The sequence below is a fragment of the Phalacrocorax aristotelis genome, chromosome 2 (assembly GCF_949628215.1).
Source record: "Phalacrocorax aristotelis chromosome 2, bGulAri2.1, whole genome shotgun sequence".
Lineage (NCBI taxonomy): Eukaryota > Metazoa > Chordata > Aves > Suliformes > Phalacrocoracidae > Phalacrocorax > Phalacrocorax aristotelis.
In genome coordinates, this window is record NC_134277.1 from 3,501,188 (window position 1) to 3,522,246 (window position 21,059).

The window sequence follows — 21,059 nt, forward strand, 5'->3', positions numbered from 1 at the left end:
AGCCTTGTACTTTGAATCTAGAGCACTGACGTTTAGAGACATCTGCAGAAAAGCTCTTCTGGTGCTTTCATCTTCTTTCTACTTTCTCTTTCCCAAACCCCAACTGCAGTATGTTGCAAGTTATATTTCTATTTTATAGCCCTTCCAGCACTTTTTAAACAAGAGCTTCAGAATACCGAGGCAGAAGAAGGTGGTACAGCAACACTGAGGTGTGAGCTCACCAAACCCAATGCTGCGGTAGAGTGGAGGAAAGGAAATACTACTCTCTACCCTGGTTTGAAATATGAGATGAAGCAGCAGGACTCTACTGCTGAATTGGTCATTTATGACTTAGAACTGGATGATTCAGGAAAGTACACCTGTGACTCTGGGCACCAGCAGACAACGGCTGTGGTAACTGTACATGGTAGGCAGAGTATTGACCCTTGGATCAATAGAGATGAAGTGAAAGGAGCGTCTCTCAGTGTTTTGCTGTTCGTCCATGCCAGCACATGTATTTTACTTAAGCGTGACACATTCTGCTTGCAGTATCCGGAGTGATTAATTATCATCAAAGCAATTAAATGTTGTCATGATGTCAAAATATGATGAACCCTCCTGCCCTCTGAGTGCAGGGGTTGTGGCTGCACATGGGAATGGATAACAGGAAATAAGCCAGACAGGCTGATGGTTATTTTGGGTTGTTGATTGCTTCAGTAGGCATAAGGGATGCCTAGTGGGGCATAACACCCAACTGGGATGATGAGAGATGCAACAGTTGGGGTGTAAAGGATTTCTATAACATGTGAATGTGCTGTATTTGGGGCTTTGAGCCTCAAGCATAAACTTTGAGTGCAAACAACTGCATCCACATCTGTTCTCCTCCACCCCTTCTACCATCCTGAGCAAGACCTTGCCTGAAATCTGAATTTCCTCTTCCATTTATCACTTTATTGTCATCTTTTACTGTACTGCCTCTTCTTGTGTTTTTAATTCTACCTTGATCTTTTATATGTTGATGAAAGCTGTACTTGGGGGTAAATACTCTTCACTTAATATTGCAAACTTGGAGGCTTTTATTAAGGAGCAAGGGTCCATGTAAGAAAGAGCATGTCCCAGTGGTTTTTGAGTAAAGCACCCCCAGTTCACATGGAGATGCTTCCATGAGCAAGTCTGACTCCTCCAGATCACAAACCAGGCCATTCTGTGGATGACTTTCTGAGATCAGATCTTTCCTAGCTTCACCGTCTGTCCTCAGCTCTTGGGTCATGTAATGGTTCAGTGAAGTTGCTACCAAGACAGAAAGCTGCAGCCCTAAGACGTAGAATCATTAGAATAGGCCCTTTCTCACAAAAGATGGTAGGACTGGGTTCTTTCTGGACTAAAATGCTCTTAAAACTTTTCCCTCTCAAATTTTGCAGCACTGCCTGTCACATTTAAGCAACCCCTTCAGAATAAGGAATCAGAGGAAGGAAGTACAGTTACATTGTGCTGTGAGCTGTCAAAACCCAACGCTGCAGTGGAATGGAGGAAAGGAGGAGTGGGGCTGCAGCCCAGCCAGAAATACGAAATGAGGCAGAGGGAGTGCCGGGTAGAGCTCTTAATACATAATCTCAAATTAGAAGATACAGGAGAATACAGCTGTGATACTGGTGATCAGGAAACCAAGGCATCTTTAAATGTGAAAGGTAGGTGTGTAAGCTGACTCCTAAAGCAATAGATTCCATCCAACGTGCAAAGCAAAAGTTTGAATTGAATATTTTTAAGTACATGATTTCTTTCCCTATAAATATTTTCCTATTCGTCTGATAGACTAGGATTTTTAAATTTTGTTTTTCAATGAGAATGAAAAAAAGATGATGCTTTGTTCTTTCAGTGCTGCATTTGAGTTTTGGGTTCTAAGAAGAAACCCTTTCTAGCTTTATGGCTGGGGAGAAATTAAAGGAAGAGCAATGCTTTAACATATAATCTGGATGTTTCACATGACTTGTGGTTTAGGTATATAAAAAACCATTTTCTTCCAAATCCTGGAAGAAGACTGACAAAGACCTTCTGGATCTGGCAAGGCTGTCCACGGAGTTTTGAACTTCTTTACTCCTGAGATCTTTGTTAGACTGACTGAAAGATAAATTAATTCAAATAATTTAATCCTGGGAAAGATTGGAGTCAAGGAACAAAGGAAATAAATGTTTTAAGTGCTGATGGCTGCTTCCGATGCAGCAAGATCTCCTAGTAGCTCCAGGCACGTTAGAAAACATGGATCCTGCCTTGGAATATAGCACTTGCAAAGCATAGTATCTTGTTCCCTGATGTGTCATTCTAACTGTGTTAACCAGGACTTGACTCAGGCTTAAATAAAAGCCCCTGCTGCTTCTTTCTTTCCCCTTTAGCTCTTCCAGTTCTTTTCAAAAAGGAGCTCAAGGACAAGGAGGTGGAAGAAGGAGCTGCAGTGAAATTCCAGTGTGAGCTGACAAAGGATAATGCAACAGTGGAGTGGAGGAAAGGCACCATGGAGCTCTTCCCGTGCTCCAAATATGAAATTAAATTAAGCGGTCGCACAGCTGAACTTGTGATTCATAATGTAGAACTAGAAGATGCCTCTGACTACACATGTGATACAGGAGACCAGCAGAGCACAGCAGTCCTCAGAGTGAATGGTTAGCATTGCATCAAAATGGAACAGAGATAAAAGGGATTTGTAAAATTACGTGAACGATATTCTTTTATTGATTGGTGAATAAGACACCCCAAAAGTTAAGATAAAGAGGAAAGCAGGTGCCCAGTCATAAACCAGAATACAGAACAGCGGGTCTTATGGGACAGGATGTGTAGAATGCCTGTGTAAGCCTGTAAAGCACAGTGTATTGACCCCTCCTCTGATATGATAAAAGCAAGAAACTCTGCATCATGGGGACTTTGAAATTCTAATAGATCTTTATTTTTGGCACTTTGCATTCATCGCTGAACCAATGAGTAACCATAAGTCATTTACAAAAGCAGTTTAAAAATACTATTTCCAATTTTTGAAATGTCTTTCCGTTAAGATCTTGAGAACACTGTGTTTAAACAAACCAGGAATAATGTCTGTGATTAATCACTGCCTGAAATGTTAATTGTCATCCTGACCTGGTGGGTGCAACCCACCAGTTGATCCTCAGCCACAACCTTTCAAACTGCATCCTCTTGGCTGAACCTGACCCACAGAGCAGCTGCTGGGTCAACTATGAGTGAAGGCGCCCTGTGCTTGCGTTACATGTATCACAATAAGGTTTAGACAGAGGGACCACAAGCACTGAGATTCATGATTTCACAACTGCTCGCATACACACACACACAGTGGATATTCCCCTCTCGTTTTCATCAGTGACAAGCTGTTGTCTGAGTTGTTCCATGCCCTGCTTGAATAAATGTTGTCCATTTGTTTGTGCATCGTCTGGAAGGATCTGCTGTTATTAGTCTAGGATCTTGAAATGATAGCAGAGAAATAAGAGCTGTGTTTAAATATCAGAAAATACCAGGTTTTGCTTAGCCAAAATCTTTACGCATATGGGAGTTTCCGAGGTGTAATGTATATGCCCTTGACTTTATGAGAAGCAAGAATATTTGGGGAACTTTCTGATCCTCTCCTTGTCCAGATACACAGAATATAGGCTTGTTTATAGAGAAAAAAGGGTTTTTTTAATCCTATAACTACTTAATGCACATTTGTTCTGCAGTGTCAGACCCCAGGTGCCTTGTGCTGAGTTGTCCAGACCTAGCTAATTGTGCATTAATTATTTTTCACTTTGCAGCCATCAAACCCCGGCTGAAGCAGCAGCTGAAGAATGAAGAAGTGGAAGTGGGAGGAACGGCCAGGCTGCGCTGTGAGATTTCCATTGGCAAAGCAGAAGTGGAGTGGAGGAAAGATGGAGTCATCCTTCACTCAAGCTCCAAGTATGAAATGTGGCAGGATGGCACCCTCCGCGAGCTGCGTGTTCACCGCCTGGAGCCTAGCGATGCTGGAGAGTATTCCTGCAAGGCTGGAGATGAGACGAGCTCTGCAAAACTGACTGTGAAAGGCAAGACCTGTTTACTGGGGCACGGGGATTTTCACTTTAGGAAGCTAAGATTTTGTAACGTAATTGTTACTATTGTGATAAACAATCATGATGAACACAGAGCATAGGAAGGGTGTCATAAAAAAATCTTGTACTCAATGAATACACTGAAGAAAAATTCACTTGGTGGACAGGAGAGGATAAGGCAGACGTGATTTTTTACTCATGGCTTGAAATATTTGCTTGACATCATATGCATGTGAGTGAACAGATGGTTCATCCCCAGCTTCCAGTCACATGGCAGCTGCATCTGGCCTTAATGTCATTACGGACAGAGCTTGCTTTCAGGTTGGACCACTAGTGTGGAATGATCACCACTAGCATCTCTGCAGGCTACTTGATATTACAGATACTCTGCACATTATGCCCAGCTGCATCATTTTTCATGCAGATGGTGAACTCAGTTGTACGAATGTGAACCGTATTTGCTCAGATGAAGATTGCGCAGCTTCTCCTTTGGCATTCCCCAGTAGATTCAGGGTTCATACAGCTTTTGCCTGTTGCAGGCTGGCTGTATGATCTTTGCACAGATCTGCAGGTGCCCAGCTGTCCTAGAAGCAGGACTCAAGCAAGGCAAAGCACAAATGCCCTGTGCTCATGCTAATGCAATAAGTCCTGGTGAAAGCACAGAGCCAACCAGATCCCAGCCAGTTTGGAGTGCCAGCACAGAGTATATATAATTCTGTCTGCAAAAAGGCAGTAGAGGGGATCAGGTTTTCATGTTATTCAGGGTTTTACAATTTGAAATTGTAAAATTCTGATTTTAACATCTGACGTTCACACCTTATTCACCCAATTAAGGTACCAAGTACATAATTAAAAAAAAAAATTTAAAAGTGCAATGTATCTTTGAGAAAGGGCAAGCAATAAAACCACTGACTGAAAGATATTGGCCATGTTACTAAGTACACTGGAAGTAGTGAACCAGCAGAGTTTGAAACAAGTGATTTGAGAGGCTGTGATATCTCCATCCTTGGACGTACTTAAAGCTCAGCTGGACAAGATGTTGAGCAACCTGCTGTAAGCTGGCCCTGCTTTGGGCAGTGGGTGGAGCAGACGACCTCCAGAAGCCCCCTCCAATCTATATTATCCGATGACTCTATGATTCGACCCGTGTTTTCCCTTTCATGGTTTGACTACTGACGGACTCTTTGCAGAGCCTGACGTGACCATCGTGAGCGGCCTAAAGGACGTGGTGGTGTTTGAAGGGGACGACGTCACGTTTCGGTGCCAGGTTTCTCACGAGAATGCAAGGGATGTTGAATGGAAGCTACAGGATGTTGCTCTGCAAAATAACGAAATGAATGAGATCTCAGTGGAAAAAGGAAAGATTCACACCCTGACATTAAGGAAGGTGACTGAGCAGGACATTGGCACCGTTGCTTTCCGAGTGGGACCCCACACGTCAACGGCAGAGCTCACAGTAAAAGGTAAGGGCTCTCTATGATGTGGGAAGGGAACAGAATTGGTAAGAAGAGGTAACATTTTGCTTATACTAATAGTAAATTCAAGGCCATCTTTCACCCCTTGTTAGCTCATGTTAGTAGGGTACTTGCTCTTCAGAGCGCACATGATGTACTAATGTGGTCCCATACGCTGTCATCACTATGGAGAGGAAGTGGAAACATCACCAGGGTGCTGAAGCTAACTGGTTTGTAGAGAAATTACTGGGGTAGCTCCAGTGGATTGACAGACGTGTAATTTTCATTGCTTCCCCTCTCCTTTTTCTCCTTTGGAGACTTCCTTCCTCTAAACGCTGTTTTGAAGAAATTCTCAGGCATCCTTCTCCTTCCCTCTTTGAGACTGTTGGTCTGGTCAAAGTCGCCATCCCATCTGAACCAGTTAAAACATCTGTAAAGTTTTTGATTAGCACTTCAGTAACCTCAACAAATACTTGTGAGTGGCTTTTATCCAAAATCCATTCACTTGTTTTAACCCCCCCCCATATATAACACAGCAGTTGAAGTATTTTTTAATACATATCTGTTCAGCTGTAGCTTTAACACTGCAGGGAAACAAGATTAAGGTGACTGTAAATGCCTTTGCTGTGTTTGTACTTTCAGTGCCACCTCCAGTCTTTAAGGAGAAATTACAGAGCACAGAACTGCAGGAAGAAGAAACAGCCATCCTCCGCTGCGAGGTCTCCCAGCCTAATGTTGCGGTGGAGTGGAAGAAGGGTGCCCAGGTGATTTCCCCGAGCTCCAAGTACGAAATCAGGCAGGAGGGAACAATCCATACCTTAAAGATTTATCATTTGAAACCAGAAGACTCTGGCAAATACACCTGTGATAATGGAAATGAAAAAACAACAGCCACTTTAACTGTTAAAGGTAGGTTGTTTTGCTTATTTTTAAGATGAGAAACTTGTTCCACTTCTTTAGCTTAGTACTAGCGCAAGGGTGTTATCCTTGGCTTCAGATGTACTTTGCTGGCATAAAGCAGCTTTTACTTTCAGAAGTTGTGTTAAGTCTTGTGGTGTCTTGAACAATGAACATGGAGGGACTCAAGAGTGGTAACTGCTTCCCATATCCTAGACCCAAGGGCCTTTTTCTGGTCATTCAGAAAAACAAGGCTGGAACTAACACTGAAATTAGATAATTTTGATTCTTAACCACCTCAGTCCTTTGAGCTGTAGTCCTGCCTGGGCAAATGGTGCTCAAGAGTCGAAGTGCCCAAACTTACCTGGGCACTCAATTCCAGCTGAAGAGCAAGGCACCTAAATACTTCTAGTGCCTAGGGTCTTAAATATAGGCACAATGTGCCAAAATGTCCATTTTTTAAGAAGTCCACTCTGGGACTGGTATAAATGCAATATTAATGTGACTTTTTCTGAGATATAAGGTCAGCTAAAACAGAGAGGACCCAGGAGGTTCTTGTGAAATTTCATCTGTTGAGGGCTCTCCCATGAAGGGCATGCACCTGCCTGCTGTCACACTAACTTCAGGATCCAATGATACCAGGATATTTGTACTGTAAGCAGATCCTCTGATAGTGGCTGTCCATTTGTGGCTCTATGTATGGGCTCAGCCACTCCAGCACTCCTTGAAAAAAAAACTCCAAAACCAGGAGCCCATGGAAGGCTCTACGGTCACCTTTCATGCTGAGCTCTCCAAACACGATGCACCAGTGAGGTGGAAGAAAGGGTCAGCCTTGCTCCAAGCCAGCAACAAGTATGAGATTAAGCAGATGGTGTCTGCTGTGGAGCTATTAATCCACAATGTACAGCTGAAGGATGATGGAGACTTTATCTGAGATTCTGGTGATGAGCAAACTATGGCATCCTTGGTAGTGAAAGGTGACAAAAAGCTTTCACTTCACCTTTTAGGGAGTTCTGGGTTAGTTTAGGTGTTCTCTATATAAGATCCATATGTTGCAGTGAGTCTGGTGGTTTTTTGTGACGAGGATTTCTGAATCAACAGTAACGCAGTCTGACGGATTAGGTTTTCACAAATACATTATTTGTCTCTCTTACTTATTCCTTTGCTGGCCCCTAAGAGCCCTAGGGCTGCAGGGCTTAGCTGCACAATGGGGTGCCTTCACTGGAAATGCAACTACACAAAAGCCTTGACCCCAGCCATTGCCCAGCTGCCCCACAGAATGCACCATCCATTCCTACAACATCTGCAAGTACCTTCAGATCTCTCTCCTCTTATACACATCTGCTACCCGGTACCTGTGAATTAGTACCGATTTCTAAAGCCCCATCTCCTTTCCTTGTGAATACCAATTCAGCTGTAACTGTGGAGCCACCAAGGTTCTTCTAGGGAACTGGACTTGAGAAACTAAACTTTTACAAGTGGCACGTTGTACATCAACCCGCCAAAACTCCATTTTGACCCGTCAGTGATAAACATCAGGGCAGAGACTTCCAGAATTCATCTTTCTTCTGGGTCCAGTTTTCAAACGAGGGTCATTATATCACAGAATCACAGGCTGGAAGGGACCTCAGGGATCATATTTCATGTTTCTCCATGCACCCTCCCAAGAACTTAGATATCAGGCGTAGGCTTTTGACTTGTGGCTTTGGTACCCATTTGGAGATACGTGCACTTAGAGGCATGTCCATATCTGTGACCGCTCCTGTGTAAAGGAACATATTCCCAGAGGTGCTCAGTGAGTGCGGTGCCCAGTGACTCTTGGGGAGAGCAGAGTGCCTAGTGCTCCTGGAAATCCAGCACTGTAATTCCTTGTTTGGGTTTTAAAGTAATTTTGGAACGGAGTTTGAACCAAGCTTGGAATGGCACCACAGTTTCACTAAACGCAAGACAGTGACACAGCAATGAAACATAAACTTTTTTCCTCTGATTTAGCTTTGCCAGTAATCTTCACACAACCACTCCAGAACCAGCAAGGTGAAGAAGGTAGCGCCATCACTTTGAGCTGTGAAATCTCAAAATCAAATGCCACTGTGCAGTGGAAGAAGGCCGGGAAAGTGCTGCGGCCAAGTGACAAATACAAGATGCGCCAAACTGGGTCCGTGGCTGAGCTGGTGATTCACAACCTGAGTGAAGCTGATGCTGGGGAATATATGTGCGACACAGGGGACCAGCAAACCACTGCAGCTGTGCTCGTGAAAGGTGGGGCTTCGTGTGGGGAAAAGCTGCACAGAGCTTGGTACAGAGACAGGGGCACGTGATTGAGTAATTTGACAGCTAGACATTGTCCTGTGCCGAAGCTAAATCACTGGGATCTGAGACGAGAGCGATTTCAGAGGGATAAGAACCGGGTCAGTTATGTCTAGGGAATCAGAAATTGGTCTTTAGTCAATGATTCTGTGATTTAATGTCAATGTCACCCACCAGAATCTGTTGACAACATTTTCACAATACATAGATTGCATTATAAATATATATTATATATTTATTATACATACAATACAGTATAAAATACATACTTTAAAGACTATCATATATATGTGCACATACATACATTATGCATCTGTAGAGTGTAACATTACCACGTGCCTGTGCAACTACATTTCCATGCATTTAGTGCTTAGTGCTGTGTGGTAATTATTTCAAATAATATAGTACTGTCAACAAAGAGCATAACAAAATGTTTAACCCAGGAAGCATCACCTGAAAGTAGATATCAAACTCTGTTGACCTTTCCATAAAGAACCAGCAGCAGCCATAGTGGAGACGCTGAAGGATGTCACTTCATATGAAGGAGAAGACGCAGTGTTTGAATGCAGGCTGTCTCGGGAAACAACTCAGGATGCCCAGTGGTTCCTGGGCGATGTTCCTCTGCAATCCAATGAGATGAATGAGATCAGAGTCCAAGGGGCATGTCACACGTTGATCCTGAGGAAGGTGACACTAGAAGACTGTGGGCCCATCAGTTTCAAAGTCGGGCAGCATACCTCAGCCGCACAGCTAACGGTCCAAGGTGAGCAACCTCCTAGGAAGAGGGATTCAGAAGGTACTGGTAAGCACTGTCAGTATTTCTTTATATTCTGGAGAGGTTTATTTGAAAGGAGGGGACTCTGGAAATCTTGGGAAATTTGGCTACCCTAATTTAGGCATTTAAGAAGTAGATATGTACTTCTGGGCTAGTTGTTTCAGTCCTTTTATTATAGTCCATGGAGTGAAGCAGACATCCTTGGAAGACTAGCCAACTTATCCTGAAACAAGCAGCTAAGATATGCCAGCATCAATGCTGAACAATGTCGAGAATATGCTCTGAATTAAGCTCCTACTTATGTTTTTGGTTCATATTTACTCAAAACGAAAAAAGTCCAAAAAATCTAAAAAACCTTCCATTAAGTTCTATAGAATGATTTTGAAAGATGGGTCATGTCAGTACCTTATCCTGTTTGTTCCTCTTTGATCTGGTTCACAATGTAACTATAGGCACCCAGTCCCAGCCTGGGGGCATTGCTGGATCAGGCAGTTGCTGCAGTGTTGGTGCCCTCTTCCCCACAGTTGCTCCAGTCACCTTTGTAAAGGCTCTCCACAGCCTGGAGCTGCAGGAGGGTGGCACGGCTCACTTGTCCTGTGAAGTCTCCAAGCCTGACGTCCCAGTGGAATGGAAGAAAGACATGTCCGTGATCCGCTCCAGCCAGAAGTGCAGCATCAAGCAGGAGGGGAACGTGCACACGCTGGTTATTCACGATTTGAACCGCGCAGACTCAGGGGAGTACAGCTGCCACGCAGCTGATGGGAAGACAACTGCCAGACTAGAGGTAAAAGGTATGGTTTCCTCTTTGCTCAGCAGTGGTGAGAGGTGTCTCTAGTACGAGACAGACATTGAGGTGGTGGAGCAAGTGCAGCAGAGCGCGGCAGGGGCTGGAGCACGTGAAGCATAATGAGAGGCGTGAGCAGCTGAGTTTTTTCAACCTGGGGAAGAGAAGGTTGAGGGAGAACCTCATTGCTGTCTGCAGCTTGCTAATGGGGGTCCACAGAGAGAGAGGCAAACTTTCCTTGGGGTGCTCGGTAAGCAGATGTGAGGCAACAAGTGCAAGTTGCAGCAAGAGAAGTTTAGATTAGGAAAAAACCCAACCCTTTGCAATGATGGGGTGGTCAGACACTGGAACTGGGACCCAGAGGGGTGGAGGAATCTCAGTCTATGGAGGACCTCCAGTGGTCCCTTCAGCCTTAATTATTTTATAACTGGTCCCTGGCTGCATCATCTGAAGCCTCAGGTTTGCAGATGTATATTCTTTGAATGCTTTTATCCTGTTCCATGGTTTTATTTTGGGGATTAAAAAAAAAAACATCTGGGCTTCAGAAGTTATTACTGTAGTTAGCTGGGAATTCTGTGTGAAAAGAAGTCTAGGGTATGGGGAGGGACATGCAGCTCCTGTAGAACTGAAATTTTTCCTGCTGGTTAACTCCCTCCCTCCTCCTCCTCTGACTGGCTTAGACCTAGGCATCCCTGCCCCTGGCAGCTCTCCTTAGATAAATGTAGCCAGACTTGTGCATCAACTTCATGAATAGCATTATCAGTACCTTAAACATAAAACATTCCTCCATTTTCTATTTTTGCTTCACCCATTTTTTGCTATTTGCACCATCCCCCCTTTCAAGCCCTGCCCGTGCTTTTCAAACACTGGCTGAAAAACGAGGAGGTGGAGGAAGGGTGCACAGCCATGCTGCGCTGCGAGCTGACGAAAGCCGGCGCACCCGTGGAGTGGAGGAAAGGAGATACGGTGCTGCAGCCAAGTGACAAGTATGAGATCCGGCAAGAAGGGACACGTGTTGAGCTCTTCATCTATGATGCTGAGGCTGAGGATGCTGGAGATTATACGTGTGACTCGGGGGATCAGCAGACCACTGCATCGTTGCAAGTCAAAGGTAGGAGAAGCCTTGCTTGAAGGCAGATGGCTGTCCTCCATAGGGGTGATACGGAAGTTTTATGACTGAATTATCGTTAACACTCTATCTGTGAATTACAGCTGCAGGAAAGGGTTTGATCCGCAATCCATTCTTCAAAGAAGAATTTAGTGCCTTTTAAACCCAATTCTATTTCTGCAGTTGCAATTTTGATCTCACTGTGAGAGCTGGGAGCAAAACTGCAGCTCCTGCTAATGAAGGGTATGAACAAAAGCAGTTAGAAAATTTGTCTGCTACGGAAGTACTTCACCATACCTAGAACAGGCCCATTTTAAATTGAGCCATTATACCTATTTGTGCCTGAGCAGCCCAAGCAACAAGATTGTGCTTTTAGATCCTGGCTTTAGCCACCATAACCAGCTCCTGCGTGGCTTCAGTGATTAAATATCCAACTGCTTTGATTGGTACTGTTGTGCCTCTAACTGCTTATACTGAACATTGTGAGTATGCCAACATGAAGCCCCTTAGAGGTCCTGTGACCTACGGCAACCCTTTATGGAGCAGCAGCGGGCACCCTCACGGTATCAGCGGCTGGCCCCCACGGGCGTCTGGCTATGGCACAACACAAAGTCCTGCTCTGAGCTCGGCATCGCCAGCAGGCAAGTTGCGGTTCACAAAGATGGGAACTGCCAAGCCAGAGAAGTCGCAAGTAAGTTTCTCACCTCCGAGCACTGTCACTGATGCGGTTGCTTCTCCACTGCAGTGCTACCTGTGCTCTTTAAAGCAGAGCTGAAAAACGTAGAGTCTGAAGAAGGGGGAACGGCTGTTTTGCACTGTGAGATCTCCAAGCCGGATGCCCCCGTTGAGTGGAGAAAAGGAGGGGTGGTCATTCAGCCCAGTGACAAGTACGAGATGAAGCTGAAAGGCAGCGTTGCTGAGCTGATCATCCATGGTGTGGAGCCTGATGACTGTGGGGATTATACCTGTAGCACTGGATACGAGATCACCACAGGTTCTGTGTATGTGCAAGGTAAGGTGAAATGTGGTGGAAAAGCTCTGGTTTTGCTGCCTGGATTTCTTATTCCAGAATCTCTGACAGTAACTGGCCAAACTTGTCTCAGACGCAAACGGTTGAAAGTCCATTCATTTCTTTCCTGGTTTCAGTGAAGATATAAACACTTACATCCAGGATGGGGTTGGACTGATGTTTATAAGTTAAGGTAGTTCAAAGTACCGACTGTACCATGTACCATAGCAGATGGTGGTACTGCTGGAAAACCATTGGCTTGGAGCAGTGGTGGTAAAAAGTACTGAAATTCTTATTACTGATTACAGCTTCTATCATTGCTGATATTCTTATTACTGTTTTAAAGCACTGTAAGTAAACATTTAAATCCTAAGCTACCTCTCTGCCTCCCACCTCATACAATGTCGGTGCAGACGGTTGCAACACACAGAAGAGCCAGTCATGACCTGGTCATGGAGTAGAGTTTACTCCCAATGAAACAGTGTTTGCAGACACACACACTGCGCTTGCAAGCGGGTGAAGGATGGAAGGTGGTTTCTAAATCCCTTAAAAAAATGTCAGCTCTTGTTTCCCCTGGAACAGCATTACAGGTTTAACTCTCCTAGACAACTTGCGCTGTTGCTTGGGCTAGTTCTGCAGGAAGCGACATGTATATGTTTATGCTTTTGTTTTCCTTTGGCACCTTCTCTTGCTCTGTTATACAGAAGAAGCAGCGGTCATAGTTTCTGGTTTAAAGAACACTGACGTCTTTGTGGGTGAGTCAGCCACGTTCACCTGCGAGCTCTCGCACCCGGGCGTGAAGAACGTGCAGTGGTGGCTCGATGGATCTCCCCTTCACAACAACTTTGTGACCGAAATCTCTGATCAGGACGGGATAATCCACACTTTAACCCTAAATGATGTGGCGTGCCATGACTCAGGCACTGTCACCTTCAGAGCTGGGTCCCTTATATCGTCAGCTAAATTATTAGTCAAAGGTATTTCATTGTTAGAAAGAAACACATGGCCACCCCTGGACTTGCTCAGTGCGCTAGTGCTTCTGCCTTCCAGGCTACCCTTACTAAATCCCTGCACAGTTCTTCTGTGTCCTGCAACCCTCCACTTCTGCAAGTCACCCGTACTCATGCCAGAAGACTTATAGGAACAACTACATTGATTATTTCAGAGGTTCAGGTGAGGAAGGGTTGCAGGGTCAGGGCTGCTGCTTTCACCTGACATCTAAGTAGAGCTGAACATAAACCACTCTGGTAGCACCTGATTTTTTATCCCCCCTTCAACTGGTTTTGTAATACCACAGAATATTATGTAGCTGGAAACTCACAAAATTGCCACTGTTCTGCTCCATAGCTAGGCTATTGGTGCTGAGCTCAGTATGTTCCCCAGACAAGACTTTGGGCTGTTTTAGTGATGACTCCTGAGCTCTTCCTGGAAACAAAAGGGTATATGACATTGCAGTAACCCAGTGACAAAATCAGCCTTGTTTGTTGACTGCCAGAATAGTGATGGTCATCACTTCACCAGCAAAGCTTTTTGGTCTGTTGAATAAATATTTATCTCATTTGGTAAGGGTAGCCACAAGCTGCAAATAACACTGAGCGCCAGACTTGATAAAGCAAGCTCCTTCATGTCCACTCCTTTTATAGCCATCGGGAAAAGTTGTTATTTTTTCAACAAAAGTAACACTTATTCCTTGCTTGGAAAAGAGATTTGTATCTATGGAGAAAAGGATTAAGAGTTCTTTATTAAAATCTGCCCCATGCTATAACTGTCTACCATAACAGGTATGATCCACAATATAGAATTGTAGTCAGTGGTTGATGTCTCCTTCTCCGTATAATGTGCCCCTTCTACATTCAGAAAATTTAAGTCTCTGCAAAGATAAAATGCCAAATCACTTCTTCCTAATATCAGAAATGCAGCAATAACGTAGTGTGCAAACCCCACAAATCCCATGTCCATTTGTATCAATTTTGAGTTTCACATTTTCAGAGGCAGAACCTGGTTCTGAACTCTCTAGGCAAAGAACTCCAGCGGGCCTAAAATGTAAATTAAAAATAAATGCATCATTAGGTGTTCTACTCATCAAATAAAGGGCTCCTGAGATGTTTTCATTTCACAGAATCACAGCATCATTGTTGTTGGAAGGGACCTCTGGAGATCATTTAGTCCAACCCCACAGCTTATGCTAGTACACGTATAGATGTGGATGATTTGTGCTTCTATTAAGGCAAGACATCTTTAACGTGAACTGAATCACAGTAGTGTATGACTATAATTGGATTAGGACGAGAAAGGTATTTTAAAAACACCCCAGTTACACTGAGCTCAAGAACATTTGATTTAATAGGAAAGTAAAACACTAGTAAAATTCGACCTGTGCTTGTATTAACAGCCTATTTCATGCACTTTACTTTTTCCAGAAAATTAAAAATAGCTCTGTCTTTGAACTAGATGTGTTTCAGTCTATCTAGCTATCCATGGCTTGTTCTTCATCAAGGAACAAGTTGTCTTTCTCTCTGTTCCATGTGCCCCATTCTCCTGGTGTAAGGCATGCTTGTAACTGGTTATGTTCTATAAGTGAGATCTCATGACAGCTTTTCTTGTTGGGCCTTCACAATATCATTGCTCTACCTCTGCATTCAGTCAGTGGCCCAGCATGATGATATCTTCATGTATGGGCGGGGGGAAAATGGAAAAGTTTGAAGGAGCTGCCGCCTTCTTTTGACCCCTTTGGGCAGGGTGAGAATTACAGGCCCCAAAGTACACATTGGCTCCTAAGTCCCACGGAGCTTTCTGCCATTCTGCATGGGTGAACAGGGCACCGAGGTCTTAGCCTATCAGCGGGAAAGAGCAATGGGGCAGCGGAACCAGGACACCTTCCTTCTCCAAGACCACAGGTGATGTTTGCTATGAAGAGCACGTCTGCATCTTATGAAAGGAGACGTTATTGTACTCCCAAGCTGCACAGATACCTTCTTGCTTCTTCGGTCCTGCCATTGATGACTCCTCTCCATAAACACACATGCAGACACACGGAGTGGTAGACGGAGCCTTAAAAAGCAGGATTGACCCTTGCAACAAGTTTCCAAAAGACATTTACAAAACTACCTTTGTTTCCCAAGGTCCGCTAGTAGCATCCCAAATCCTCAACCTGATGCACCGGTTTCAAGAGGAGCATTCCAGACAGAGGTCCAATGCAGTGTAGTTTATTCTAGCCAGCTTGTGATCAGAACAACTATTTGAAAGATAAGGACATATATCTTTATAACTCTCTCTGACTGTCATCTTTTTATGTCCCAATGTAGCCTTATCAGTTTTGGGGGTAAGCTGATGTAGTTCTGCTGAGAGGAGGTTGCAGAGAGACTTCCATTTTCAGACTTCGTTGAGATTATTCTTTTTTAGCATATATGTTGCAGTTGTATGCTTGTGGTCCAATTTGACATCTCAGGAGGGACTCCTTGGCTGCTTTGGAAGCTCACGATATTTTGAGGTTAGCTATATCTACTGTGCCCTACAGCTGCCTCCCAATAAGCAGAACTTGTATGTTAAAAGAAAGCCTGGATGCTTAAAAGCATCCTTATGGATCTCACCTTCTTGAGAGGAGCTGCATATCCAGCTGCTCTCAGCATTTTATCAGCTCTCAATCCAAGATTGCAATGGTTCATGCTGCACCTCTAGAACAGCTACTGTAAAGGAAATCAGATTATTTTTCCCCAAACTATGTCTCTGCTGCAGAGGAACACACGGTTAATCAAAACAGCAAGTACCTGCCTCCTATGAATTGCCCTTTTTTGTTACAGTTGTCCTGGACCTTTGCTCCTCATGCTGCCAATTACTCCTGACGTAGCCATCACCACCACAGGGCAGGAATGAGTATTTGCATTTGAGTACTACATTTCTTTCCAATGAATGGTTGCAGTTTGCTCATACAAGGACCCTCCAGTAGAGTTTGTGGCATTTTCCTGTTGCTACATGAGGTTGAGAGTTACAGGGAACCACTCACAGCAGCCCATCCATTGCAGTCCTCTGTCTCACGCTTGCGCTCCTGCCACGTTCTGGGAAGCAGAATTGTTTTGCATCCAGTCTAGAGGATTTCAGCAATGCTGGGAGAAAAACTAAGCCTGGAGGGGATCCCAGCAGATGTTCTGCACAGAAGTTCGTGTTCAGGACTGTTAAAGCACGAGCCTTAATTGCGGATGGCCCATTTTCCAGTGTGATAGTTATATTCTAATGTACCAGTTTTGCTTCAATCCTGCTTGACGCTGACACAAGCACAGACTAAACTGCTAATCCCCAGTGTGCCCAGTCAGCTTCGTGCTTGCACTGTCACTCTGCTTGCTCCCCACAGGCTCTGTGCTTGTCAGAAATCTCTAAGTTGCAATATCCATGAGGATCCACTAATGCATGTCCTTCCTGACGTGTCGGTTAACAGATCCAACCATTGAAGTGGTCAGTCCCATGCAGGATATAACTGTTGATGAAGATGGCACAGCAGAGTTCATATGCCAATATTCTAGGCCAGTACACGCCATATGGAAGAAAAATGATCAGGAAATACATGCAGATGGGCAGCGAGTGATTATCGATCAGGACTGGAATGTAAGCATGCTAAAAATTAAACCTACGGTACCAGAAGACACTGGCATCTATTCTTGTGAAGCTGAAGGCACTAAAGTGATGGCTGCACTTGATGTTCAAGGTGAGGTCTTCCAGCCAAAGAGGAAGACTATCATGGGTTCCAAATAAAAGAGGTGGAAAATTCATGGCAGCATGTCACAATAAGTGACATATCAGATACCCGCTCTTAGGTGTTCACTCCAGTACTGATAACGATGATAAAAGTAGTTGGGAGCTAATGGGAACAGAATATGAAACCTGCAGCGTTTCACTGGAGCTTAGTTCTAATTAACGCTCACTTATTACACCGCTTACACATCATACCTCTTCAACAATGAACTGGAACATCAGCACAATGGGCTGTGTCCTGCTGAATCGTTGTAAAATCACAGACGTAACGTTAATCCAAAGGCATAATAAGAGTAATTTTTGCTGTTACAGAGTGCTTTTTCCACACAGTGTGCCTTAAAACCAGTGGCTAATGGATAGTGTGGAATTTAATTTTATTTTCAGCTAAGCAAAGGTAGCTTGGTATTTTACTTATTTCAAATCCAGATCACTCAGGAATTACCTTCTCACTTGGCATCAGTATTTGTGAGGGCCCTGAGAAACAGTAAATAAAAATATTAATAATAGATTTAGGATTTTATCTTGATGTTTCTTACTTTTTTATTCTGTGTATGGAATTATTGGTTTTGGTCACCAGGTGAATTAGTGTGATCAGCAAGAGTAACAGCTCTGGTTTGATTTCTGAATATTTGTGTTTTGTTAGGCAATTATGCCTTCTTGCTTCACCAGAGTTGCGAGTACAGAAGAGCAGGGTATTATTTATTACAGTATTTTATACATTGATAAGCGCTTTTCATTTTAGGCATTTAAAAAGATGCTAATGAACATAATCTGAAAGCATCCCAGAGGAGGTAGGATTTGCAATTAGCTGCTTTTCATTCATAGTTAGGGAAATCAGTGCTCCAAAAGTGCACAAATAAACAGCTTGGATTTGTTCTAATAAAATTATGCATTCTGAAAGGATTTACAAATCCCTCATTGTTCTCCATAAATATGAACATTATAAAATACAGATTTTTTTTCATAACTCATGCATTTATTTTTTTGCTATTAAAGAAATTTTTCAACGTGTTTTTTTTCTTAGAACAGTTCCAGATAATGGTTATAGAGATCTAAACAGGATTGTCTTAAAGCATTGGTTTATATTATAGACCATTTTATGGCATTTATGTAAACTGTCTTTCCTCAACCGTGTGTCCCCACTCCCACTGCTGTGCATGTAATTTGTCCATGTAGCTGGTCTAACACGAATTATATTCACATGTACCAGCCCATGTTTAATTTTGCATCAGGCTGATTGTTTACGTACAAACGCCAACTGATGCATGACTCTGCGGGCAAACGGAGTGTGTAGATACGTGCATGTTTCTGACCACACAATTCACACACGCATGAGAAGATAAACCTAATACATTATCACAGAGCTTTTGTAATAACTCAGAAATTTACTATACAAAATACTGTTAATACGGATTTTAACTTTTTGGGTGTTTCCTAGAGGCGGACTTTTTAACTCAGGTCACAGTCACTATGGCTTTGCCAGCTATAATATTCTCTCAAATTTGCTTTGCGTAGTAAGATTTTATCATGAGCTCTCAGTGGATTCGCATCTCCCCAGTTATGACGATAACTGCGCTGCCTGGGAGATCCGTGGGAAATGCCTCCTGCTGTGGGACAGGAGGAATTTGGTTATGCTTCATCTTCCTGAGCTATCCCTTCCTATTGACTATTGGCCTGATTCACATAAACACCAACATTTTTTTCGTTACTTGTGAAAACAGAACTTGGGTTTCTGGAGGAAGTCTAGATGAAACGCTAGACGGCCTAGAGGTTTATCATTATTTTTTAATTATCTCATTACTTTAAAATGTTTTTAAATACAGTGTTGCGTTAGAGCACGGTTGACATCAACAATTAAACCTACCAGCACAGTTTATCGCCTCCACATCCTTTCCATCAGCTTTCCAGCAGTGGGACGCATCCAGTGCTCCGAGGCTTGTTAATATTCAGATATGCATGGCCAAACAATTAATACCGTTCATTGTCCTTCTTTGCTAGCCAAGAACAGCATTGTCCAAGGCTTGGAGAATGTGGAAGCCGTGGAGGGAGGGGAAGCCCTGTTTGAATGCTATCTTTCCAAGCCCGAGTGCTACAATTACAACTGGCTGATTGATGATGAACCTGCCAAAACTACAGAAAACACAGAGATGGTTTACTTTGAAAATGGACGCAGGCATCTTCTGCTGCTGAAGAACCTAACTCCCCGGGACAGCTGCAGGGTGACTTTCATGTGCAGCGATGCAGTGACCTCAGCCTTCCTGACGGTGAAAGGTAACTGAAGGACTTGTGCATGGGTAGTCTTAAATTTCTGGTTGGAAAGGGCAGATGAACCAGGAAAATATGGTGAGTAGCAGAGAGGAAAAGTTGCATTTGTTGCTTGCTTCTTACCTAAATCATCTTCTCACACAATGAATGGATGATGGTTTACAATTTCATTTTTTTTCTTGTTCCGTATGCCATGACACGGATATAAGCAGCATCAGTTGGCAACGAGTTAGCAGCAAATGACTGTCTTACAGTTGTCATTGTCCTGATGAGTTGGGTTGTTTTTATAGGTACTTCAGGGCTTTAGAGGTGAGTGTTATACCAGCAACAGTATTATCTCTGAATCCTTGTATTTTATGCTGTTACTGGAGACCCGTGTGGGGATCAGAACCCTTTTCGAGTACAAGAACAGGCATCCTCAGTCATAGCATGGTATTTCCATCTCCATCTGCTACTTGGGAAAGAAAGGCATTGTTAAGTTGGCTTTTGCTCCCGAAAGTTTTGGAAAGTTTCAGTCCCCAATGATACCATCTGTTCTAGCGATATATGTAACCTCCCTTTCAATGATCTCATTGCTCTCCAAGGCCTGACTGTCCAAGCTTCAGCATAAATATTCACAAAATCTCTTGATTGTATTTGTTTCTGTGACCGAGGGCTTGATTAACTATTTTTATCTACAGGATGGCGCCTCGATATCTTGCAGCCTCTCACAGATGTGGAAGTCTCTCCAGGGGAGAAAGCTACATTTAGCTGCGTTCTAAGTGAAGCTGTGCCAATTACTGAAGTTGCCTGGTATAGTAACGACATAGAGATCCAGGCGGATGAGGACTGGGAGGTACAAGCATGTGGAAACAAATACAAACTTATTCTGAAAAAAGCCCAACCGCATCATTCTGGAGAGGTGACCTTTGCTTCCAGGGAAGCAATTTCATCAGCCAAGTTATCTGTGATAGGTAAGTGTCTGTCCTTTTAGCCCTGTGGTACTTGAAACCTCAGACTTTGGTATTGAGCTACAACTTTGAATTTTCTAATCTTTGTACTGATTCTTTTCTCTTTGCCTTGCATGTCCCAGGCTAGTGTTCTTAGTCTGAGAAGGTGCTACTGGGCAACTTGTTTTTTGACCAGAAGTAGTCCACCTCATCAGAAGAAAATTATATCAGTGATTATATAGTGATGATAGAGATGGTCAAAGGCTTTCTTTAGCTGTAGTCTTCTGTAAAATATAACATAGAGTCTAATGGAAATCAACTTACTCAAAGCTCAGCATCACCCTCAGCAAATGTGGACGTGGGAGGGAGCTGAAATAGATTGTACCTGGAAAAATTATCCAGGGCAACAGAAAACCCTTTGAAACCTGGTAATCTACTCAAGTGCAGTGCAACCAGTTTTCCAAATTAATGAGTTACATATTAAAATCTTCATGTGGGTGAGATCCGTGAAACACACACCTGTACTTCAGAGATACAAGAGTTAATAGCCCTTGGAGTACTTCACAAGTAGAAAAGACAATAGTTTGCTAATTCTCTCATGGGGCAGGTTAGACCAATGATTCATCAATGTCCATTCCAGAGCCCAAGGTCTGGCTCCTTCCCACAGTGAGGCAGGTGGGTCACGCCAGCACAACCCCAGTGAAGGTTACGAGATAATTGCAAAGTGTTTTAGCTATACGCT

The 21,059-nt window shown here is 43.5% G+C and overlaps 1 protein-coding gene across 1 annotated transcript in view; it reads left to right on the forward strand.

Annotated features, from left to right (window-relative positions):
• The window catches only part of OBSCN (obscurin, cytoskeletal calmodulin and titin-interacting RhoGEF), a 197,682-nt gene that overhangs the window by 101,370 nt on the left and 75,253 nt on the right, over window positions 1–21,059 (forward strand). Inside the window, exons 55-69 of the mRNA XM_075082169.1 lie at window positions 140–406; window positions 1,401–1,667; window positions 2,370–2,636; window positions 3,771–4,037; window positions 5,234–5,506; window positions 6,140–6,406; window positions 8,387–8,653; window positions 9,195–9,464; window positions 10,001–10,267; window positions 11,105–11,371; window positions 12,114–12,380; window positions 13,082–13,354; window positions 16,810–17,076; window positions 19,122–19,394; window positions 20,069–20,341. Of these exons, the coding sequence (XP_074938270.1) occupies window positions 140–406; window positions 1,401–1,667; window positions 2,370–2,636; window positions 3,771–4,037; window positions 5,234–5,506; window positions 6,140–6,406; window positions 8,387–8,653; window positions 9,195–9,464; window positions 10,001–10,267; window positions 11,105–11,371; window positions 12,114–12,380; window positions 13,082–13,354; window positions 16,810–17,076; window positions 19,122–19,394; window positions 20,069–20,341 (4,032 nt within the window). The remainder of the gene's footprint in view (window positions 1–139; window positions 407–1,400; window positions 1,668–2,369; window positions 2,637–3,770; window positions 4,038–5,233; window positions 5,507–6,139; window positions 6,407–8,386; window positions 8,654–9,194; window positions 9,465–10,000; window positions 10,268–11,104; window positions 11,372–12,113; window positions 12,381–13,081; window positions 13,355–16,809; window positions 17,077–19,121; window positions 19,395–20,068; window positions 20,342–21,059) is intronic.